This window comes from Oxyura jamaicensis, unplaced genomic scaffold, assembly GCF_011077185.1.
Source record: "Oxyura jamaicensis isolate SHBP4307 breed ruddy duck unplaced genomic scaffold, BPBGC_Ojam_1.0 oxyUn_random_OJ142, whole genome shotgun sequence".
Taxonomy (NCBI): domain Eukaryota; kingdom Metazoa; phylum Chordata; class Aves; order Anseriformes; family Anatidae; genus Oxyura; species Oxyura jamaicensis.
The window spans coordinates 9,837-28,739 of NW_023305679.1; the positions used below are offsets into that span (position 1 = coordinate 9,837).

General features: G+C 46.8%; 1 protein-coding gene and 1 pseudogene across 1 annotated transcript; one reads left to right on the forward strand and one right to left on the reverse strand.

Annotated features, from left to right (window-relative positions):
• Window positions 1–275: 275 nt before the first annotated feature.
• LOC118158773 (olfactory receptor 14C36-like) lies at window positions 276–1,256 on the reverse strand. Its single transcript, XM_035313455.1, has one exon. It carries the CDS (start codon window positions 1,254–1,256, stop codon window positions 327–329), a length of 930 nt encoding a protein of 309 aa, XP_035169346.1. The 3' UTR covers window positions 276–326.
• Window positions 1,257–9,989: 8,733 nt separating this feature from the next.
• LOC118158791 lies at window positions 9,990–10,569 on the forward strand (annotated as a pseudogene).
• Window positions 10,570–18,903: the final 8,334 nt, after the last annotated feature.

An 18,903-nucleotide genomic window follows, 5' to 3' on the forward strand; every position in this document is an offset into this window, starting at 1 on the left:
CAGGTGGCACAAAAGCACAAGAGTGAAGCCTTGAGCCTGGCATTCCATGAACATCTTCTGCACTCCAGTTTGGGAAGAAGAGCCCTGGGCACTGAGCAACTTCACTTTTATTAACAAGATGCCACAACAGAGGCCAGGTGTCATTTAGGAATAAACACAGTTAGAGAAAGCCTCTGGGACAGACAGAGGCTTGGTAATCTGGAACAAAGGAATGAAAACAAACATTAATCTGCAAACAAAATTTTAAAGAATGCTATACCTAAAGGTCACAAATTGCCTGAGATTATATTGAGTTAAACTAGAAAAGTGAGATAGCCAATTTCTTGCTAAGTAAATATTACCACTAGAATCAGTTTCTTCAGTGTGGCTTTCAGGTCCTGGTTCCTCATGCTGTAGATGAGGGGATTCACTACTGCAGGCACCACTGAGTACAGAAATGACACCACCAGGCCCAAGGATGGGGAGGAGATGGAGGGGGGTTTAAGGTAGGTTAACATCGCAGTGCTGACAAACAGGGAGATGACAGCCAGGTGAGGGAGGCACATGGAAAAGGCTTTGTGCCGGCCATGCTCAGAGGGCATCCTCAGCACCACCCTGAAGATCTGCACGTAGGACACCACAATGAAAATAAAACAACCCAAGACTAAAGAAACACTAAACACAAGTGCCTCAACTTCTCTGAGGTATGATTCTGAGCAAGAGAGCTTGAGGATGTGGGGGATTTCACAGAAGAACTGGTCCACAACATTGCCTTGGCAGAGGGGCAGGGAAAATGTATTGGCCGTGTGCAGGACAGCATTGAGAAAGCCACTGCCCCAGGCAGCTGCTGCCATCTGGGCACAAGCTCTGCTGCCCAGCAGGCTCCCGTAGTGCAGGGGCTTGCAGATGGCAATGTAGCGGTCGAAGGCCATGACAGTGAGAAGGGAATACTCTGCTCCAACCAAGAATACAGAAAATAAGACTTGTGCAGCACATCCTTGATAGGAGATGGCCCTGGTGTCCCAGAGGGAATTGGCCATGGCTTTGGGTACAATGGTGGAGATGGATCCGAGGTCGAGGAGGGCGAGGTTGAGGAGGAAGAAATACATGGGGGTGTGGAGGTGGTGGTCACAGGCTATGGCTGTGAGGATGAGGCCATTGCCCAGGAGCGCAGCCAGGTAGATGCCCAGGAAGAGCCCAAAGTGCAGGAGCTGCAGCTCCCGCGTGTCTGCGAATGCCAGCAGGAGGAACTCGCTTACAGAGCTGCTGTTGGGCATTTAGAAGTTCAAAGCATGGGATCCTCTCAAGGAGGAAAAAGAGGGTAAGAAGGCACAAAACAATTATCTGGCAAGGGCTGATTTGATTTCGGCCTTGCAAGCAGACACGTGACAGGTCTTTTTCAAGAATTCTGCTTGATGCTGCTTGTGGGTGTCCCTGGGAGCAGGCGACGCTGCTATGGGCAGTGTAGTTGTTGGTCCTCACCTATAAGAAGAAGTAAAGAGGAACATGGGGTAATCTCAGATTAAATTCACCCCTGATATGAACAAATTATCTGCATTGTTGCTCCCAAATCACCTAACAACAGAGGAGGGCTGTGGGGATTTAATTTTTCTATACTGTCATTCCTGCTACACTCCAGGTGAAACTTTGTGGATCCTCAAAGTCACAGATACTGTTCCTTTACTGCAGGGCATCCTCAAGAGAGAAGAGCCAGTCTGTCCATTAGTCCTGGTCTCAGCTGTCCTGTTTTCAGGTCTTTGAACTGGAGTGCATTTGCACCCACAGGTACATGGAGTCATAGAATCATGGAATCATGGAATATCCTAACTTGGAAGGGATCCACAAGAATCATCAAATCCCATCCCTGAATCTGTACAGGACCACCCAAAAATCAGACGGTATGCCTGAAAGCATCATGAAAATGTTTCTTGAACTCTGGCAGCCTCAGTGACATGACCACATCCTCGGGGAGCCTCTTCTGGTGTCTACAAAACCTGGCTGCTGCTGATAGCAGAGGAATTTAGGCTCAAAGTGCACATCTCCAGACCCCTCACTCTGTCCCCATACTCCTCTTCCAGACAAGCACACTGAGGGATCCACTCCAGGTGGAGAAGCCAGGAGGAATGGCACTGTGCTGCTCCCAGGGGAGGCAAGGCCAGGGAGGGACAGACAAATGCTCAGCAGACCCTCCTGTGCTGCAGCTCTGCCTGTAGAGGAGGCAGCTCCTGCTGGGGACACCTGGGGCCTGAGGGCAGAGGCTGTGCTGGTGGGAGAAGAGAGCAGGGGGTGTCCCAGGGAAGGCGCCTGCCCTGCAGGGGATGGCAGGGAGGTGCCTGAGCCCTCCCTCACACAGCATTTCTGGCAGCAGCTCCCTCTCACTGCCTGCCCTGCCCTTATCTTTACTGCTTTTGTATGTCCCTGCTGGAAGCACGATCTCTGACCCCATGTGTCTTCCATGTCCATGCTCACAGACCCAATCCCACAAGCTGTGTGCTTCCTGAGTACAGGGCCCTGTCCAAGGGCATCACAGAGGCTGCAGCTCCTAAAGGTCTGATAAGCCCTGAGGAGACCACAAACATGTTGTTTCAGTCTTTAGGCTGAAGTGCCTGAAGGGACTTTATCAAGTCCATTGCTGCAATATTAATCTCTCACTGAAATACTCTTGGAGTCTCAGTCTCCTGTACAATCCAGACAATCCATTGTCATGAAACCTGCCTCGCCTCCACACCAAGAATCTGAAAGCACAGAATCCAAAAAACCCTTCTGTTTCAGATAAACCAAGACTTGGTCTTCCTCTTGAAATGCCCCCTTATAAATGCCATTCTCTAAAACATCTTCTACTCCACATTGCAGGTAGAATAAGAGCCCTCCTGACAGATGATATCAGCCCACTCTAGATGTGCCAGCTGTAGAAGACTCCTCTGGCAACCCCATCTGCATTGTTTTGCTGCCAGAGACTCACGGTGTCAAGAGTCTGCAGGTCTGTCCTGCCACACGCTACCCTCTGTTGTTGCGCTCCTCACTGCCTCCAAGCTCTCTCTCCTTCTCTCCTCTCCCCGTGCCACCTGTGGTCAGAGCCGCCAGCCCTGCTGCGCTGTGCAGAGGAGCTGCTCCCAGGCAGAGCTGTCTCTGCAGTGCTGCCCGCTTGCCAGGAGCTCCCCTTAGGCCCAGGAGCCTGGCCCAGCTCAGCAGCACAGCACCCGACCATGGCATTGCTTGCTCTGTGCCATTGGGCTACCTCGAGGTTTCCCCAAGGCCTGAAGGCAGCAGGGTCTCTCCTGGGGTGTGGGGTTTGAAGTAGATTAAATTCATTACTGACTGATCCTCTCTGTAGATGTCAGAGAGTGTTTTTTTAAAGTGTGATTTGTGCTGTTAGACTGTGGTTATCAAACATGTTGTGCTTTAACCCGTCAGGCACCTCATCACCACACAGATGTTAGCTCACACCCACCCCCCACTCCCCCCACCCAAAAAAAAGCTTTTGGGTTAAAATAAAGATAACTTAAAAGGACAGAAAATGAAGAGATAGTAATAACAGTATCAATACTAATAATAAATAATAATAAATTTTATTATTATTATATATATATAAAGCAAGTGATGCAATGCAATTGCTCATCACACACTGACCGATGCCCAACCTTTCCCTAAGCAGGGGTCTCCCTGAACCTGGACAGACTGCATTATGTTCTCCTGTGTCCCTTGAGCTTACTTTGGTTTAGGGCAATGCAGGTTTTCAGAAGGATTTGGAACATTTTCTTCCCTTTCTCAAATACTTCTGCTGTGCTACCCCATGTAGTGATGTCATCAAGGAATTGCAGGTGTTCAGGAACTTCAGGAACCTTTTTTTTTTTTGAGCAGTCTGGATCAGCCCTTGGAAAATGGTAGGGCTGTGTTTCCAGCCCTGGGGCAGTCAATTCCAGGTGGACAGGATGACCCTCCATGTAAAAGCAAAGTGTTGCCTTCACACTACTGACAAAGGGATGGAGAAAAGTGCATTAGCAATATTAATTGTGGCATAGCACTTGGCTGCCTTTGACTTCAGTTCGTACTGAATGAAATTCTAGCACGCCTGGCACAACAGCACTCAGTAGTGATGTAATTTCATTTAAGCCACAGAAGTCCACTGTTATTTTCCACTCACCATTAGCATTTTGCAATGGCCATATGAGACTGTTAGAGGGTGAGCAAGTGTTGCTGATCATTCCTTGGCTCTCCAGTCAATGAAGCAGCTCATAGATGGGAATCAGGGAGTCTCTGGTAATGCAATATTGCCTCAGGTGCACTCTTGTGGTAGCGATTGGCACCTGGTGTTCATTGGCCATCAGCACCTGCACAGCAGAAGGGTCCTGTGAAAGAGTGGGCCAGGTAGACCACTGTTTGATGTCCTCCATCTCCAAGGAGGCTATGCTGAAAGGCCACCAATACCCTTGTGGATCTTTGAAGTACCCTCTCCTGAAGTAGTCTATGCCAAGGTTGCACAGAGCCTCCAGGCCAGTCCCAATGGGTTGCATTTGCCACTCCTTCCCAGATAGACTCACTTCAGCATCCAATACATTGGGTGCCAATACAAATTGGGTTTTATGTGCCAGGCCAATAATCCTCAAAGTCCAATACACCTGATTGTCCCCTTCCTCTCCCTTGAATGGAGGCTGGGCCCCTCTAGTCCTGCTCATAGTATTCATTACTCTGGAGGACTGCCTGCTAGAAACTGGAGCAGCAATTTTCTCAGAAGAACCACTTTTTGCCAATGTTTTTTCCTTGCACTTCATGTATCTGTGCCTCTAGGGTGGAGGTAGATTTTTCCATACCATTTTCTCATGGCCTTTCCGTGGTCACACAGTCAAAACCACAGGGTGACACATAGTATGCACCCACTCTATCAACTTTCTTGAGGAGAGGGATGCTTACACCTGACAGTTGAGGTATTGCTTCGTGCAGGTGGGGAGGAAGATATATTCTTTTGTAGTTCTTGCACTTCATGAGGTTTCTTTCTAGACGATTTTCAGGACCATAGGGAAGAAGAGAGACTTTGTAATGTTGTAGTTGGCTAGCCAGTTCATCCGCTGTGGGTTCCTCTTGGTCTTTCCTTGTCATTACTGCCAATGGGATGGCATATGATAATGATGTGCTCTGTACAAACTTCTGCCACATGGGTCGTGCACTTGACGTCATCTGGATCTTTGGATAGCTGTTCATTGTCTAGATTTCTACAAATCGCCTTCAGCATTGTTAATTCCCTCAGGTACCGGATACCCCTCTGCATGGTGGTCCACTTCCCTGGCTGACATACAAGATCTTTTTTTCTCTTGACGCCTTATAGGAGTAAGTTCTTTGTGCCCTTTTCCAATGACTTTGTCAATCACCCCTTCCCTAAAGAGTGATTCCAGCTACTTGGCTTCCCTCTTCTCTAATTCCAGGTTATTGGCCCCTATCTCCCAGCACTGGAGCAGGCAGGTGACAATGTCCTCACTGAGACGATGGATGAAATACTTTCCCATACCTTGTAGCTTACCATGGGAAAGGGATCACTTGGTTTCTGATGTTCTCTTCTGATATGATCTCTTCTTCTCTGTCCTCCTGCTTTCATGGTGGCTCTACTTTGATGAAACCTGCCTCATCTTCTTCTTCCTGCTTTCTTGTCGGTAGGAGATTCTTCTCCTCTGAAGGATGGGCAGAGCCCAGCACAGGAGTTGTTCTGGCTGCAGGGCCTTTTAGAGGAGTGGGAGTGGTTGCAGGGCCTATCACAGGTTTTGGAGTGACTGTAAGGCCTGTCACAGGAATTGATTTAGCTTTGGGCCCATCTCAGGAGCTGGAGTGCCTGCAGGGCCTGTTGCAGGGTTTAGAGTGGCTGCTGGGCCCTTCGCAAGGGTTGGAGCAGCTGATGGGCCTGACACAGGGGCTGGTGTGTGCCTGCAGGAAAAGTCACAGGGGTTGGGGAGGTATTGACTGTGGCTTGTTAAGCATAGGTCAAGCCCCAGCACACTGTAGTGATTTGTGTCTCTTTGCAGTTGCCGGGGTGACGACACACCTTTTTCAAACATTTCACAGTTTTTTTAAAGGATTCTGCACTTGCTCAAAGGTGAAGTTCCAAAGCACTGGAGGTACCCACTGCTCTAGGTACCTGCCTATATCCTCCTGCAATCCCTGCCACTCCTAACTCTCCTGTCTCTGGACAGATCTCTGGATGGCATGCATAATAGCTGTTTAAATGTAAACAAAGGCTGAAACACATGCAGGAAATGTAACAATAGGAACATGCTGGTTTGACCATCCCAAAGATATTCAAAGCTTTGAAGAGCTATTGCAATTAGCCTGGAGGAGAAGGGGGAGGTAAGGGTAGAAAGGGAGAGTGAAGAAGTGGGGACAAGCATCCCCCACTGTCCATAGATTTACTCCCTGAGGAGAAAAGGAAAAGAGTATAAATAAGTTAGTTCTTAATAGTTTCTAAGAAATGAAGAGATGGTTCCTGAGGTATTGAGGGGGCAATAATTTTATTCTGTCAGAAGTCAGTGTTATCCATTACAGCAAAAGAGTAACCTTAAACCAGCCTCCAGAACTGATAAACAGCATGACATGGAAGTCAGACAGTTAGTAATGTGCTGTACAACACAATTCTGAAAAGAAGCAGAAAGACCCAAGATCAAAAAATAAACATTGTGATCCACAACTTTTAAACTGATCTAATGCTTATAACAATTTACTTTTAAAACGCTCTGGTCAGATCTGTCATCTCAGCCTTTGTGCTCCACACTAGGCACCAAGAAGACTTGCAGTGGTTTGACCTTACAGGCAGCTCAGCACTAGGACTATTCAACCAATGGGATGGAGGAGAGAAATTAAAAAAAAGATTAAAAAAAAAAAAAACTGAAAGTTTATGGGTTGGTATAAAATCAGATTAATAGGATAGAAATGAAATAATAATACTACTACTAGTAATAACTATATTATTATTATTATTATTATTATTATAGGCACAAATAGACTAAGGAAATTATATTTTTGTGTGCATATCAAAAGACAGAAAAGACAGGTGGTGGTGATTAATTGGAAAGTGTCAGACTTGAGCACGACAGACATGGTATGGAATAAGTGGTGAATATTGTCCGAGTTTTGGCTGCAAAAGAGTACATTTTTCTTCCTTGTAGCTGGTATGGTGCTGTGTTTCATATTTACAGAACTACTGAAGAGTTTGAGTATGAAAGGACCTTAAAAATCACATAATTCCAACTCACCTGCCATCAGCAGGGACACCTTCCACTAGACCAGGTTGCTCAAAGCCCCATCCAACCTGGCCTTGAATGCATCAAGGGATGGGGCATCCACAACTTCTCTGGGGAACCTGTTCCAGTGCCACACCACCCTCTGAGTAAAGAACTTCTTTTTAATCTCTAATTTGAATCTACCCTCTTTCATTTTAAAACCATTACCTCTAGTCCTATCACTACACTCTTTGATGAAGAGTCCCTCTCCAGCTTTCCTGCAGAGTACCCAGGAAAGTACAGTAGCCTTCCAGTACACTTTAGGTACTGGAAGGCGACTGTAAGGTCTCCCTGGAGCCTTCTCTTCTCCAGGCTGAACAACCCCATCTCCATCAGCCCATCTTCATAGGAGAGGTACTCCAGCCCATTGATCATCCTCGTGGCCCTCCTTTGGAGGACTCGTTCTAATAGATCCATGTCCTTCCTACACAGGGGGCTCCAGAGATGAACTTGAGATTTGGCCTCACCAGGTCTGAGTTACAGAGGGACAATCACTTCCTTGCTCCTGCTGTCCACAGTATTCCTGGTACAAGCCAAGATGCTGTTGGCCCTCTTGCCTACCTGAGCACACTGCTGGCTCATATTCAGCAGACTGTCTACCAGGGCCCTTATCACCAGGCAGATGTCCAACTTGTCTTCTCCCTGCATGGGTGGGATTGTTGTTCCCCAAGAACAAGACCCAGCACATAGCTCTGTTGAACTTCATACAGTTGGCCTCGGCCCATGGGTTCAGCCTATCCAGATCCCTCTGCAGAGCCTTCCTACCCTTGAGTAGATCAACACTCACTCCTAACTTGGTCTTGTCTACAAACTTACTGAAAGTGCACTCGATCCCTTGATCCAGATAGTTGTTAAAGATATTGAAGAGAACTGGCCTCAGTACTGAGCCCTGGGGGACACCACTAGTGACTGGCCTCCAGCTGCATTTAGCTCCATTCACCACGACTCTTTGGACCTGGCCACCCAGCCAGTTTTTAACCCAATGAAGCATAAATCCATCCAGGCCTTGAGCAGCCAGTTCCTTTGGGAGAATGCTGTGGGAAATGGTTTCAAAAACCTTATTGAAGTCTAGGTAGACCACATCCACAGCCTTTCACTTGTCCACTGAGCACATCACCTTATCATAGATTGAGATCTGATTTGTCAATCAGGGCCTTCTTTGATAAACCCATGACTACTAGGCTTGATCACCTGGTTGTCCTGGAAGTGTTGTGTGATGGTACTCAAGATAATCTGCTCCATGAGCTTCCCCAGCTCAGATGTCAGACTGACAGGCCTGTAGTTCCCCAGATCCTCCTTCTGCCCATTCTTGTATATGACCATCATATTTACTAGTCGCCAGTCCACTGGGACCTCCCCTGATAGCCAGGACTGCTGATAAATGATGGAAAGCAGATTGGCAAGCACTTCAGCCAGTTCCCTCAGATGGGTGGATCCCATCTAACCTCCTAGACATCCATATATCTAGGTGGAGTAGCAGTTTTCTAACCATTTTCTCATGGATTATGAGAGCTTCACTCTGCTCAAGGTCCTTATCTACCAGCTCAGGGGCTGAGTACTAGGGGGACAACTGGTCTTGCTGCTAAACACAGAGGTAAAGAATGCACTAAGTACCTCAGCCTTTTCCTCATCTCTTCTAATTCTGTTTTCCAACATCCAATACAGGATGAAGATTTTCCTTAATTCTTTTTCTCTCTCTCTCTCTCTTTTTTTTTTTTTCTTAAGTATTTATAAAAATAAAAACAAGCAAACAAACAAACAAAAAAGGGCGGGGGGGGGGGGGGGAGAGAGAAGGGCTTTGGACCTTCCATTATTTTTTTTATTATTATTATTATTATTTTGCAAAGCCTAACAACATTTAGGACTCAGCTTTAGACAAAATGACAGTATATATAAGAAGCACAGAAAGGTGGAATCGGGAAGCCTTACATCCTCTGCCATTCTGTGAGCCTGTGCTGCAGCTCCATTCAACTAGTTACTCCTCTATTGTCCAAACTCTCCTGCAACTGCTGATCCTGTTATCTTGAGAGAGACAGCACGATATTAACACTTGACAGAATGGGGCATCTGTCCAGGGAAAACTTGAGAAATTGCAGAATTTTCCTGACAGAAACCTCTTGATATTTGCAAAAAGAGCCTAGTCCTGCACTGGAGGAAGACTAACCCCACACATCAGGGCAGATTGGGACCATGCTGAGTGAGCAGTGCCCAGGAGGAGGAGGGCCTGGGCACCACAAGGGATCCATACGAGCAGTGGTGCCTGCTCACCAGGAACCAGGCCAGCTTCCTACTGAGAGCTGCCTTACGAGGAGCATGGCCATCAAGAAAATCTGAGTTATCAGACTCAGCTCAGATCTGCTGTGACACCACCCACACAGGGGTGTCCCAGTGTGTAGCTCCTCATTTTCGAGGGCACAGGATACTACCCAGAGAGGTTGTGCCAAGGAGGGGTTCAGGGCCTAAAGCAACGGCCTCATCCTCACCACCATAGCCTGCAACCACCAACTCCACACCCCCATGTACTTCTTCCTCCTCAACCTCACCCTCCTTGACCTGGGATCCATCTCCACCACTCTCCCCAAAGCCGTGGCCAATGCCCTCTGGGACTCCAGGGCCATCTCTTATCAAGGGTGTGCTGCCCAGGCTTTCTTTTTATTCTTCTTGTTTGGTTCAGCATATTGCCTCCTCACCATCATGGCCTTCGACCACTACATTGCCATCTGCAAGCCCCTGCACTACAGGAGCCTCCTGGGCAGCAGAGCTTGTGCCCAGATGGCAGCAGCTGCCTGAGGCAGTGACTTTTTCAATGCTGCCCTGCACACAGCAAACACATTTTCAGTGCCCCTCTGCCAAGGCAATGCTTTGGACCAGTTCTTCTGTGAAATCCCCCACATCCTCAAGCTCTCCTGCTCAGATGCTTACCCCAGGGAAGTCGGGGCACTTGTGTTTAGTGTTTCTTTAGCCTTTGGTTGCTTTGTTTTTATTGCTTTTTGTTTTTGTTTTTGTTTTCCTATGTGCAGATCTTCAGGGCAGTGCTGAGGATGCCCTCTGAGCATGGCCGGCACAAAGCCTTATCTACGTGCCTCTCTCACCTGGCCGTGGTCTCCCTGTTTCTCAGTACCATCATGTTTGTGTACCTGAAGCCCCCCTTGTTCTCTTCTCCATCCCTGGACCTTGCAGTATCTTTTCTGTACTCGGTGGTACCTCCAGCAGTGAACCCCCTCATCTTCAGCATGAGGAACGAGGAGCTCAAGGATGCACTGAGGTAATTTTTGAACACATAGTTCTTCAGAATCAATAATGTGCCTTTACATGCTGAGTTTATTTCAGAAACAGTTAGGAAATTAATTTGGTTTTATTTGTCTTGATAACTATTTTCTCCAAGTTGTGGTTTCAATTTAATTAATGTCATTCTTAGCCTCCTACCTGTTAATTTATCTCTTTACTTTTCCCAGTCATCTCATGTATATCTAAAGCCAGGCTTTCTGTGTAGCTATAGATAATAAAGAAGTGAGCAGAAATTCATAGGTCTCAGCTGCAGTCTATTTCCATCTCTTATGAACTGGCGAAGGAACTATTAAAAAAAAATAGCAAAATTTGTGAAAGTGATGCTTGACCACATCCTTGAAACAGGGCCTCAATATGCACAGCTGATTTTTAGGAGGACAGACATTTTCATAACAGGAGTCCACCCTTCCCCTCTCCTTCCATTTTTCCATCCTTTATTGCTGAGTGTGATATCATAAGGTATGGAATATCTCTGTGGTTGTTTTAGGTCAGCTGCCCTGGTGATGTCCCCTCCCTGTCTCTTGTGCACCTCCAGCCTGCTGGCTCTTGGGGGGATAGGGGTGGGGGGGTGGGAGGGTGGGGACTAGAGGGATTCTTGGTGCTGTGCCAGTATTGCTCAGCAGTAGACAAAACACTGCCGTGATACCACTGCTGTTCTAGCTACACGAGCAGAGCACAGCACTGTATGGGCTTCTGCAGGAAAAGTTAACTCCATCCCAGCCAGATCCAGTACAGTCACATATCGAGAACACAGCACCACAGGGGCTGCTCTGCAAAGAGTAACTCCGTCCCAGCCAGAGCCAGTACAGGGCAACATGCTGGACAAGAAGGCTCTGAGCTCTGTGGGGAGCCAGGAAGGTCCTAATAAGCACCGGGACAACTGAGGAAGCCCAAAGGTCCTTCTGAAGGTTGACTTATTCCCACCTGGGAGGCAGTGCTGGGCAGTGGGGAGGGTTATTAGAAAGACTTGTTTGAATGCTGCGAGGAACAAGGAAATGTCACTGCCATTGCCTCAGGGCTGCAACAAATCACTCGCCAGATTTCTTTGCCGGGGCTGTGGGAGCCCAGGAGATGGCAGTGAATGGAGCCTGCAGAGCATGAGCCTGTCCAAGGTGGACTGACCAGAGCTCAAGTGCTCAATCTGGTGTGAGCAGGCAGAGGAGAGCTCTGCAGCTCCAGGTCATACAGCAGCCCCAGGAAAGGAGTCTGGTGAATGATTTGTTGCATCCCTGAGGCAATGGCAGTGACACCATGAGCTGGGTCTGCCTCCCAGCCTGCTCAGCACTGCCGTGCAGAGTGCCCCCGTGCCCCAGGCACCACAGCCCCCTCACTCGGCAGAGCAGCACCTCTGGTTGTCATATCAGAGGTTTCAGCTTTTGCCTAAAGTCTTCCTTCAGGGCTGCTTTCTGTTTTCTACACAGAGGGGGCTACTGCCTCCAGTACTCCCGGGGAAAACTGAAGCATGCATGAGGACCTGGGAAGTTATCCTGGATCTATATGGGCCATTCTGGAAGCCAATCCTGTAGGCAGGAAGGGCACTTTTCTGGTGGTGCAGAGCTGCTGAGCACAGCTGCTCCCAATAAGATGACTAATAAACTGCTCCCAGTAAGATGACTGATATGGGGAGGTCAGTAAAAGCCTGCACAGGAACAATATGAGATTTGGGACAATTTTCCAAAGTGGGGCAGGCTGATGGGTTCTTTCTCAGCCATTTGAAGTGTCCTCTTCTTGAATCTTGCAGTCTGAATTTGCTGTAGATGACCCAGGATGGTAAATGGATGTTCAGCTGTCTACTAGGAACAAAGGAGAGTATCTTTGGTTCCCAATGGCCATGTCAACTTTAGGTCAATTTCAGGAATTCACAGAAGAAGGAGTGTGTCTTTGAAGGGGTTTTGTGTGCTGGGCTGGACTGTAGTTGCAGGGATAAAGACCACTGCTGGCAGTGGAGGTGCCTTGGGAACTATGTTTCCACCTGAATTCCCCAAAGGGCTCTGGTCTCCTGCAGGTCCTTCCTGAGAGCTGCAAATCCAGGGAAGTACCTCTAATACAACGGGGCCTCTGGTGTTTTTCCCTGATTGCTTATGGTCAGACAGCAAAACTCTGCCTCAGTACCCAGTTATTTATTTAGTACTTTAATAGAGCAACTACTCATCAGCTTCAATCCCTTCTTTAGAAAGTCACACAAAATAGTTTCTACCATGAAGAAATGTGAATTTTCAGGATGTATGTTCATTGCAGGAGAAGAAATAGTGGTGTTCACCTGTACTTGCTTCGTCATCACTTTCTCTGTCATATTGTGCTCCCTCATCTTCCAGGTACATCCACAAGTTGTGATTAAACTGACAGTGCTGAATCTCCCTTTTCCAGCTGCCTGTCTGGACCTATGCACTTCCCATTGCTCTCCTGGTTTGCTCTCCCCTTACTCTTTGATCAATTGACTGCTCTCACACATCCAGTTGCTACTTTGAGCTTCAGGCAGAAACAGCCCAGCTTGCCCATTTATCAGTAGTCTCTCTAACTGTTTCCTTAGAAAGCACCTCATCATTTCTCATGGAATTCATATGATACAGATCAATATTAACACTATGATTTTTAATTTCCTATCTATCAGTCTAAAAGACTTCTTGTACAGTCATCCTTTTGGGAAGGTAAACCTCACAGGAGGCACACAAGATGAGGAGCTTGCTTTTTTTTTTTTTTTTTTTTTTTTTAATTGGTGCATGTTTTCATGTTCTTTGGTTGGAAATAGAAAAAACATTTCTGCACCTGTGTGCTGCCAGGTCTCTAAGGAAAGGAGGTAGGAGCTGGTGCAAAGGGGCTGTAACATCCAGCTGCGGACTTGTTACAGAAGTCTGATGTAAGGAACAGAGAAGCAAGTGCCAGGTGGCCAATGGGAGAAATGGCAGGGCTGGGGTGGTGAGGAGCAAGGTTGTCCATGCAGTGTCAGACCACAAGAGTCTACTTTTCCACAGGTGTCCGAAAGAGACTCCCTTGGATCAATATCAATTAGAGAATAATGCTCCAAACCAAAATTCAGCTAAATGCATCCTTTAAGATGAGAAAAGATTTTTATTAGGTGCTTTTTGAAATCTTCCTCCTTAACTACACCATGAAAGCTCTCCAATTAGCTGTACAAGCCTTAAAGTCTAGAACAAAACTATAGAGGAGATGTTAGGATTATCTTCATTTTAATGAGTTCCATTGTGTATTTTGGTGCTGAGGCTATGATGCTCAAGTACTTAGAGGAGAATGATGCAATTGCTTGAGAAAGTAAAGTCAGGAGGAAAAGTTGAAGTGACTTGGAGTATTAATGGGCCCCATTGAGGGCTGTTACTAAGACAGCTTCCCCAGGGACTTGTTAGGGCAGATAATTGGGGGCCATGATTACAGATAGGCAAATGCACTGTGCTGAGTAAGGTCTTGGTTTGCTTTGATGAAGCAGAAAGGCCAAAGCCCGACAGCAGCTACTAGAGAGATACACCATGTTTGGTTCAGGGCTTTTCCTGGGGATCTGTGAGATGTGGTGGGCAGTGTGATGCCATGAGAAGAACACTGGTATGACACCTCCCTGCCTCTGCACAGGGTTGCAAGGAAGCAATGATACCCCACTGCAATGAGTATAACATGTCTTCACATGAGCTCTAGCCTAGGGGACAAAACCATCAGGGCTGTTGGGGCCTTCCATTATTGCTAGCACCCTCTGCCTTCTCCACTACAGGCTTTTCTATGGTGTGCCATACTTTGCACTATTTCCTTGAAGTCTGCAGACACCCATCTCTGTTCACCACCTTGTTCTCATCCTGGCATTTCCACCATTTCACCAATGTCTTGTCAACCCTCACAAACTGTTATTTAAAACACAAAGCCATGGTCTGATCACAGACACTCTTTGGGTGACCTCTGGCAACTACCCTTCTAGGGGCATTTCTTCCTCCTCGTGGGCAGTACCAACCTTCCAAGGTCCACTTTGTGGCAGTATGTTCTCTCCTGCTCTTTCCTACTACCAAAGAAAGTTCCATCAGGGTGGAAACCACTCCAAAAGTAGGCATCCCAAACCATCAGCCTTCTTGTGGCCTGACAGCCAACCAGAGAGAAGTCACCTCACCAGCATCTTCCAAGCCATGGGCCTGCTGCTGGCCTTGCAGCTTCTTGGCTAGACACACCCAAGCCTTGTGCCTCCTGCTGTCCAGTCATGGACTCAAGAAGAAGGGACAGGATAACCCATATGTGGGCCTTCTTTCTTTGTGGGTCCTCCTGGGTATGTAGGCAGAGGGGATCCCACAGTCAGCATGCCAACCAGGTGCCTTCTTCTGGCCTCGCAGGGCCACTGGCAGATGTCAACCCAAAAGGTCTCTCCTGGGGTGTAGTGCTTGAAGCAGACTGAAGTCATCACCAGCTGCTCCTCTCTGCAGATGTCAGAGACTGATTTTTAAAAGTGTGATTTCTCCTGTTGGATTGTGGTTGTCAAACATGTTGTGCTTTAACCCGTCAGGCACCTCATCACCACACAGATGTTAGCTCACACCCACCCCCAAAAGAAAATAGGTTGAAATAAAGATAGTTTAAATGGACAGAAAATGAAGAGATAGTAAAAACAGTAACAATGCTACTAATAAATAATAATAATAAATATGTTTATTGTTATTATATGTATAATGCAAGTGATGCACATTGCACTTGCTCATCACACACTGACCGATGCCCAACCTTTCCCTAAGCAGGGGTCCCCCTGAACCTGGACAGACTGCATTATGTTCTCCTGTGTCCCTTGAGCTTACTTTGGTTTAGGGCAATGCAGGTTTTCAGAAGGATTTGGAACATTTTCTTCCCTTTCTCAAATACTTCTGCTGTGCTACCCCATGTAGTGATGTCATCAAGGAATTGCAGGTGTTCAGGAGATTTCCCCTTTTTTTTTTGAGCAGTCTGGATCAGCCCTTGGAAAATGGTAGGGCTGTGTTTCCAGCCCTGGGGCAGTCAATTCCAGGTGGACAGGATGACCCTCCATGTAAAAGCAAAGTGTTGCCTTCACACTACTGACAAAAGGAAGGAGAAAAGTGCATTAGCAATATTAATTGTGGCATAGCACTTGGCTGCCTTTGACTCAAGTTTGAATTGAATGAAGTTCTAGCACGCCTGGCACAACAGCACTCAGCAGTGATGTGACTTCATTTAAGTCCCAATGGGTTGCATTTGCCACTCCTTCCCAGATAGACTCACTTCAGCCTCCTATACAGCTAACTCTTGGGTTTAATGTGCCAAGTCAATAACCCTCAAAGTCCAGTACACATGATTGTCTCTTTTCTCCCCCTGGCTTGAGGCAGAATCCCTCTAGTCCTACTCATAGTATCCATCAGTGTGTCTGGAGGACTGCCAGCTAGAAACTGGAGCAGCAATTTTCTCAGAACCACTTTTTGCCAATGTTTTTTTCTTGCACTTCATGTATCCGTGTCTCTAGGGTGGAGGTAGATTTTTCCATACCATTTTCTCATGGCTTTTCCATGGTCACACAGTTTAAACCACTGGGTGGTATATAGTATGCACCCACTACATCAGCTTTCTTGGGCAGAGGGATACTTACACCTGATAGCTGAGCTATTGGTTCATGCAGGTTGGGAGGAAGCTGTATTCTCTTGCAGTTGTTGGAACTCATGAGAAAGTTTATCCATAGACAAGACACAGGCCCATAGGGAAGAAGAGAGACTTTCTTTGTATTGCCATAGTTGGCTGGCTAGCCAGTTCATCCACTGTGGGTTCCTCTTGGTCTTTCCATGTCATTACTGCCAGTGGGATGGCATATGGTGATGGTGCGCTCTGTACAAACTTCTGCCACATGGGTCATGTGCACTTGACTTCATTTGGATCTCTGGATAGCTGTTCATTTTCTAGGTTTCTACAAATCGCCTTCAGCATTGTTAATTCCCTCAGGTACCGGATACCCCTCTGCATGGTGGTCCACTTCCCTGGCTGACATACAAGATCTTCCTTCAAGGGATACCTTTCATTCATGACTGACAGGAGTAAGTTCTTTGTACCCTTTTTCCAATCACTCTATCAATCACCCCTTCCCAACAGGTGGATCCCATCGGCTTGGCTTCCCTGCCCTCACTGGAGCAGCCAGGTTGCAATGTCCCCACTGAGATGATGGCTGAAATCTTTTCCCATATCTCATAGCTTACCCTAGGAAAGGGATCACATGGTTTCTGATGCTTATATGATCTCTTCTTTGTCATCCCGCTTCCAAGATAGCCCAACTTCGGAGAAACCTGCATTATGTTCTTCTACCTCCTCTCCTGACTGGGTAGGAGTTTCTTTCCTTTCTAAAGAAAAACTGATTTCACACCCATTGTTTTCTCTTGCATAAAGAGGCAACCGATACTGGCACAGGCTGGTTCTCTGGCCAAGCCATGGGGCCCATCACAGGGGCAGGAGTGGCTGCAGGGCTCAACACAGGAGTTGTTCTGGCTGCAGGGTGTTTTAGAAGATTTGGAGTGCCTGCAGGGCCTATTGCAGGTTTTGGAGTGGCTATAGGGCTCTTCACAAGGGCTGGAGTGGCTGATTAGCCTGTCACAGGGGCTGGCGTGTGCCTGCAGGAAAAGTCACAGGGGTTGGGGAGGTGTTGACTGTGGCTTCTTAAGCATTGGTCAAGCCCCAGCACATTCCAGTGATTTGTGTCTCTTTGCAACTGCCAGGGTGATGACACACCTTTTTCAAGCATTTAACCAGTTTTTTAGTATTCTGCATTTTCTCAGGGATGAAGTTCCAAAGATTTGGAGGTGCCCACTGCTCTAGGTGCCTGCCCATATCCTCCTACAATCCCTGCCACTCCTAACTCTCCTGACTCTGGACAGATCTCTGGATGGCATGCTTAAGTAGTTGTTTAAATGTAAACAAAACCCGAATCAGACTCAGGAGACCTAAAAATAGGAACATTCTGGTTTGACCATCCCAAGGATATTCAAAGCTTTGAAGAGCTAGTGTTACTAGACTGGAGGAGAAGCAGGAGGTGAAGGAGAAAGGGAGAGTGAAGAACTGTGGAAAAGAATCCCCCACTGTCCATAGATTTACTCCCTGAGGAGAAAAGGTAAAGAGTGTAAAAGAGTGTAATTATTAATAGTTTTGAGGAGATAAAGAGATGATTCCCAAGGTACAGAGGTGGCAATAATTTTATCCTATCGTAAGTCAGTGTTATCCATTACAGCAAAGCAGTAACCTTAAACCAGCCCCCAGAATTCATAAACAGCATGGCATGGAAGACAGACAGTTAGTAATGTGCTATACAACACAATACTGAAAACAAGAAAAGCAGACCCAAGATAAAAACAAAACAAAACAAAACAAAACAAACAAACAAACAAAAAAAGCATTTTGATCAGCAACTGTTAAACTGACCTAATGCTTATAACAATTTACTTTTAAAACGCTCTGGTCAGATCTGTCATCTCAACCTTTGTGCTCCACGCTAGGCCCCAAAAAGACTTGCTGTGTTTTGACCCGACAGGCTGCTCTGCATTAAAAAGCTATTCATCCAATGGGATGGAGGAGAGAACTGGGATGGAAAAAAATGTAAAAGTTCACGGGTTGAGATAAAGACATATGAATAGGTCACAAAAGGAATTATGATTATTATTATTGTTTTTATTATCATTGACACCAATAGACTAAGGTCATGATATTTTTGTGTTCATATCAAAACACAGAAAAGGTGGTGGTGATTAATCGGAAAGTGTCAGACCCAAGCATGACATTGGTTGTATGGAATAAGAGGTGGATATTTTCTTAGTTTTATCTGAGATAGAGTTATTTTTTCTTCCTTGTAGCTAGTATGGTGCTGTGTTTCATATTTACAGAACTACTGAAGAGTTCGGGTATGAGAGGACCTTAAATATCACATAACTCCAACTCACCTGCCATGGGCAGGGACACCTTCCACTAGACCAGGTTGTTCAAAGCCCCATCCAACCTGGCCTTGAATGCATCAAGGGATGGAGCATATATCTAATAGATGCATGTCCTTCTTACACAGGGAGCCTCAGAGCTGACTGCAATACTTGAGATGTGGCCTCACCAGGGCTGAGTACAGAAGGACAATCACTTCCCTACATGTGTTGACCACAGTATTCTTGGTACAAGCCAAGCCTTCTTGCCAACCTGAGCACACTGCTGGCTCATATTAAGCTAACCACCAATATCCCCTGGTCCTTTTCCCCTGGGCAACTGTCCAGCCACCCTTCCCCCAGCACTGCATGGGGTTCTTGTGCCCCAAGTGCAGCACTCAACACTTGGCCTTGTTGAACTTCATACAGTTGGCCTCAGCACATGGGTGCAGCAATCAACAAGGCAGAAGTCACCTCACCAGCATTTTTTAAGCCGTAGA

What these genes read in the sequence shown, in the direction of transcription:
- LOC118158773 (XM_035313455.1), bottom strand. Translation starts at nt 1,256, where the DNA reads ATGCCCAACAGCAGCTCTGTAAGCGAGTTCCTCCTGCTGGCATTCGCA.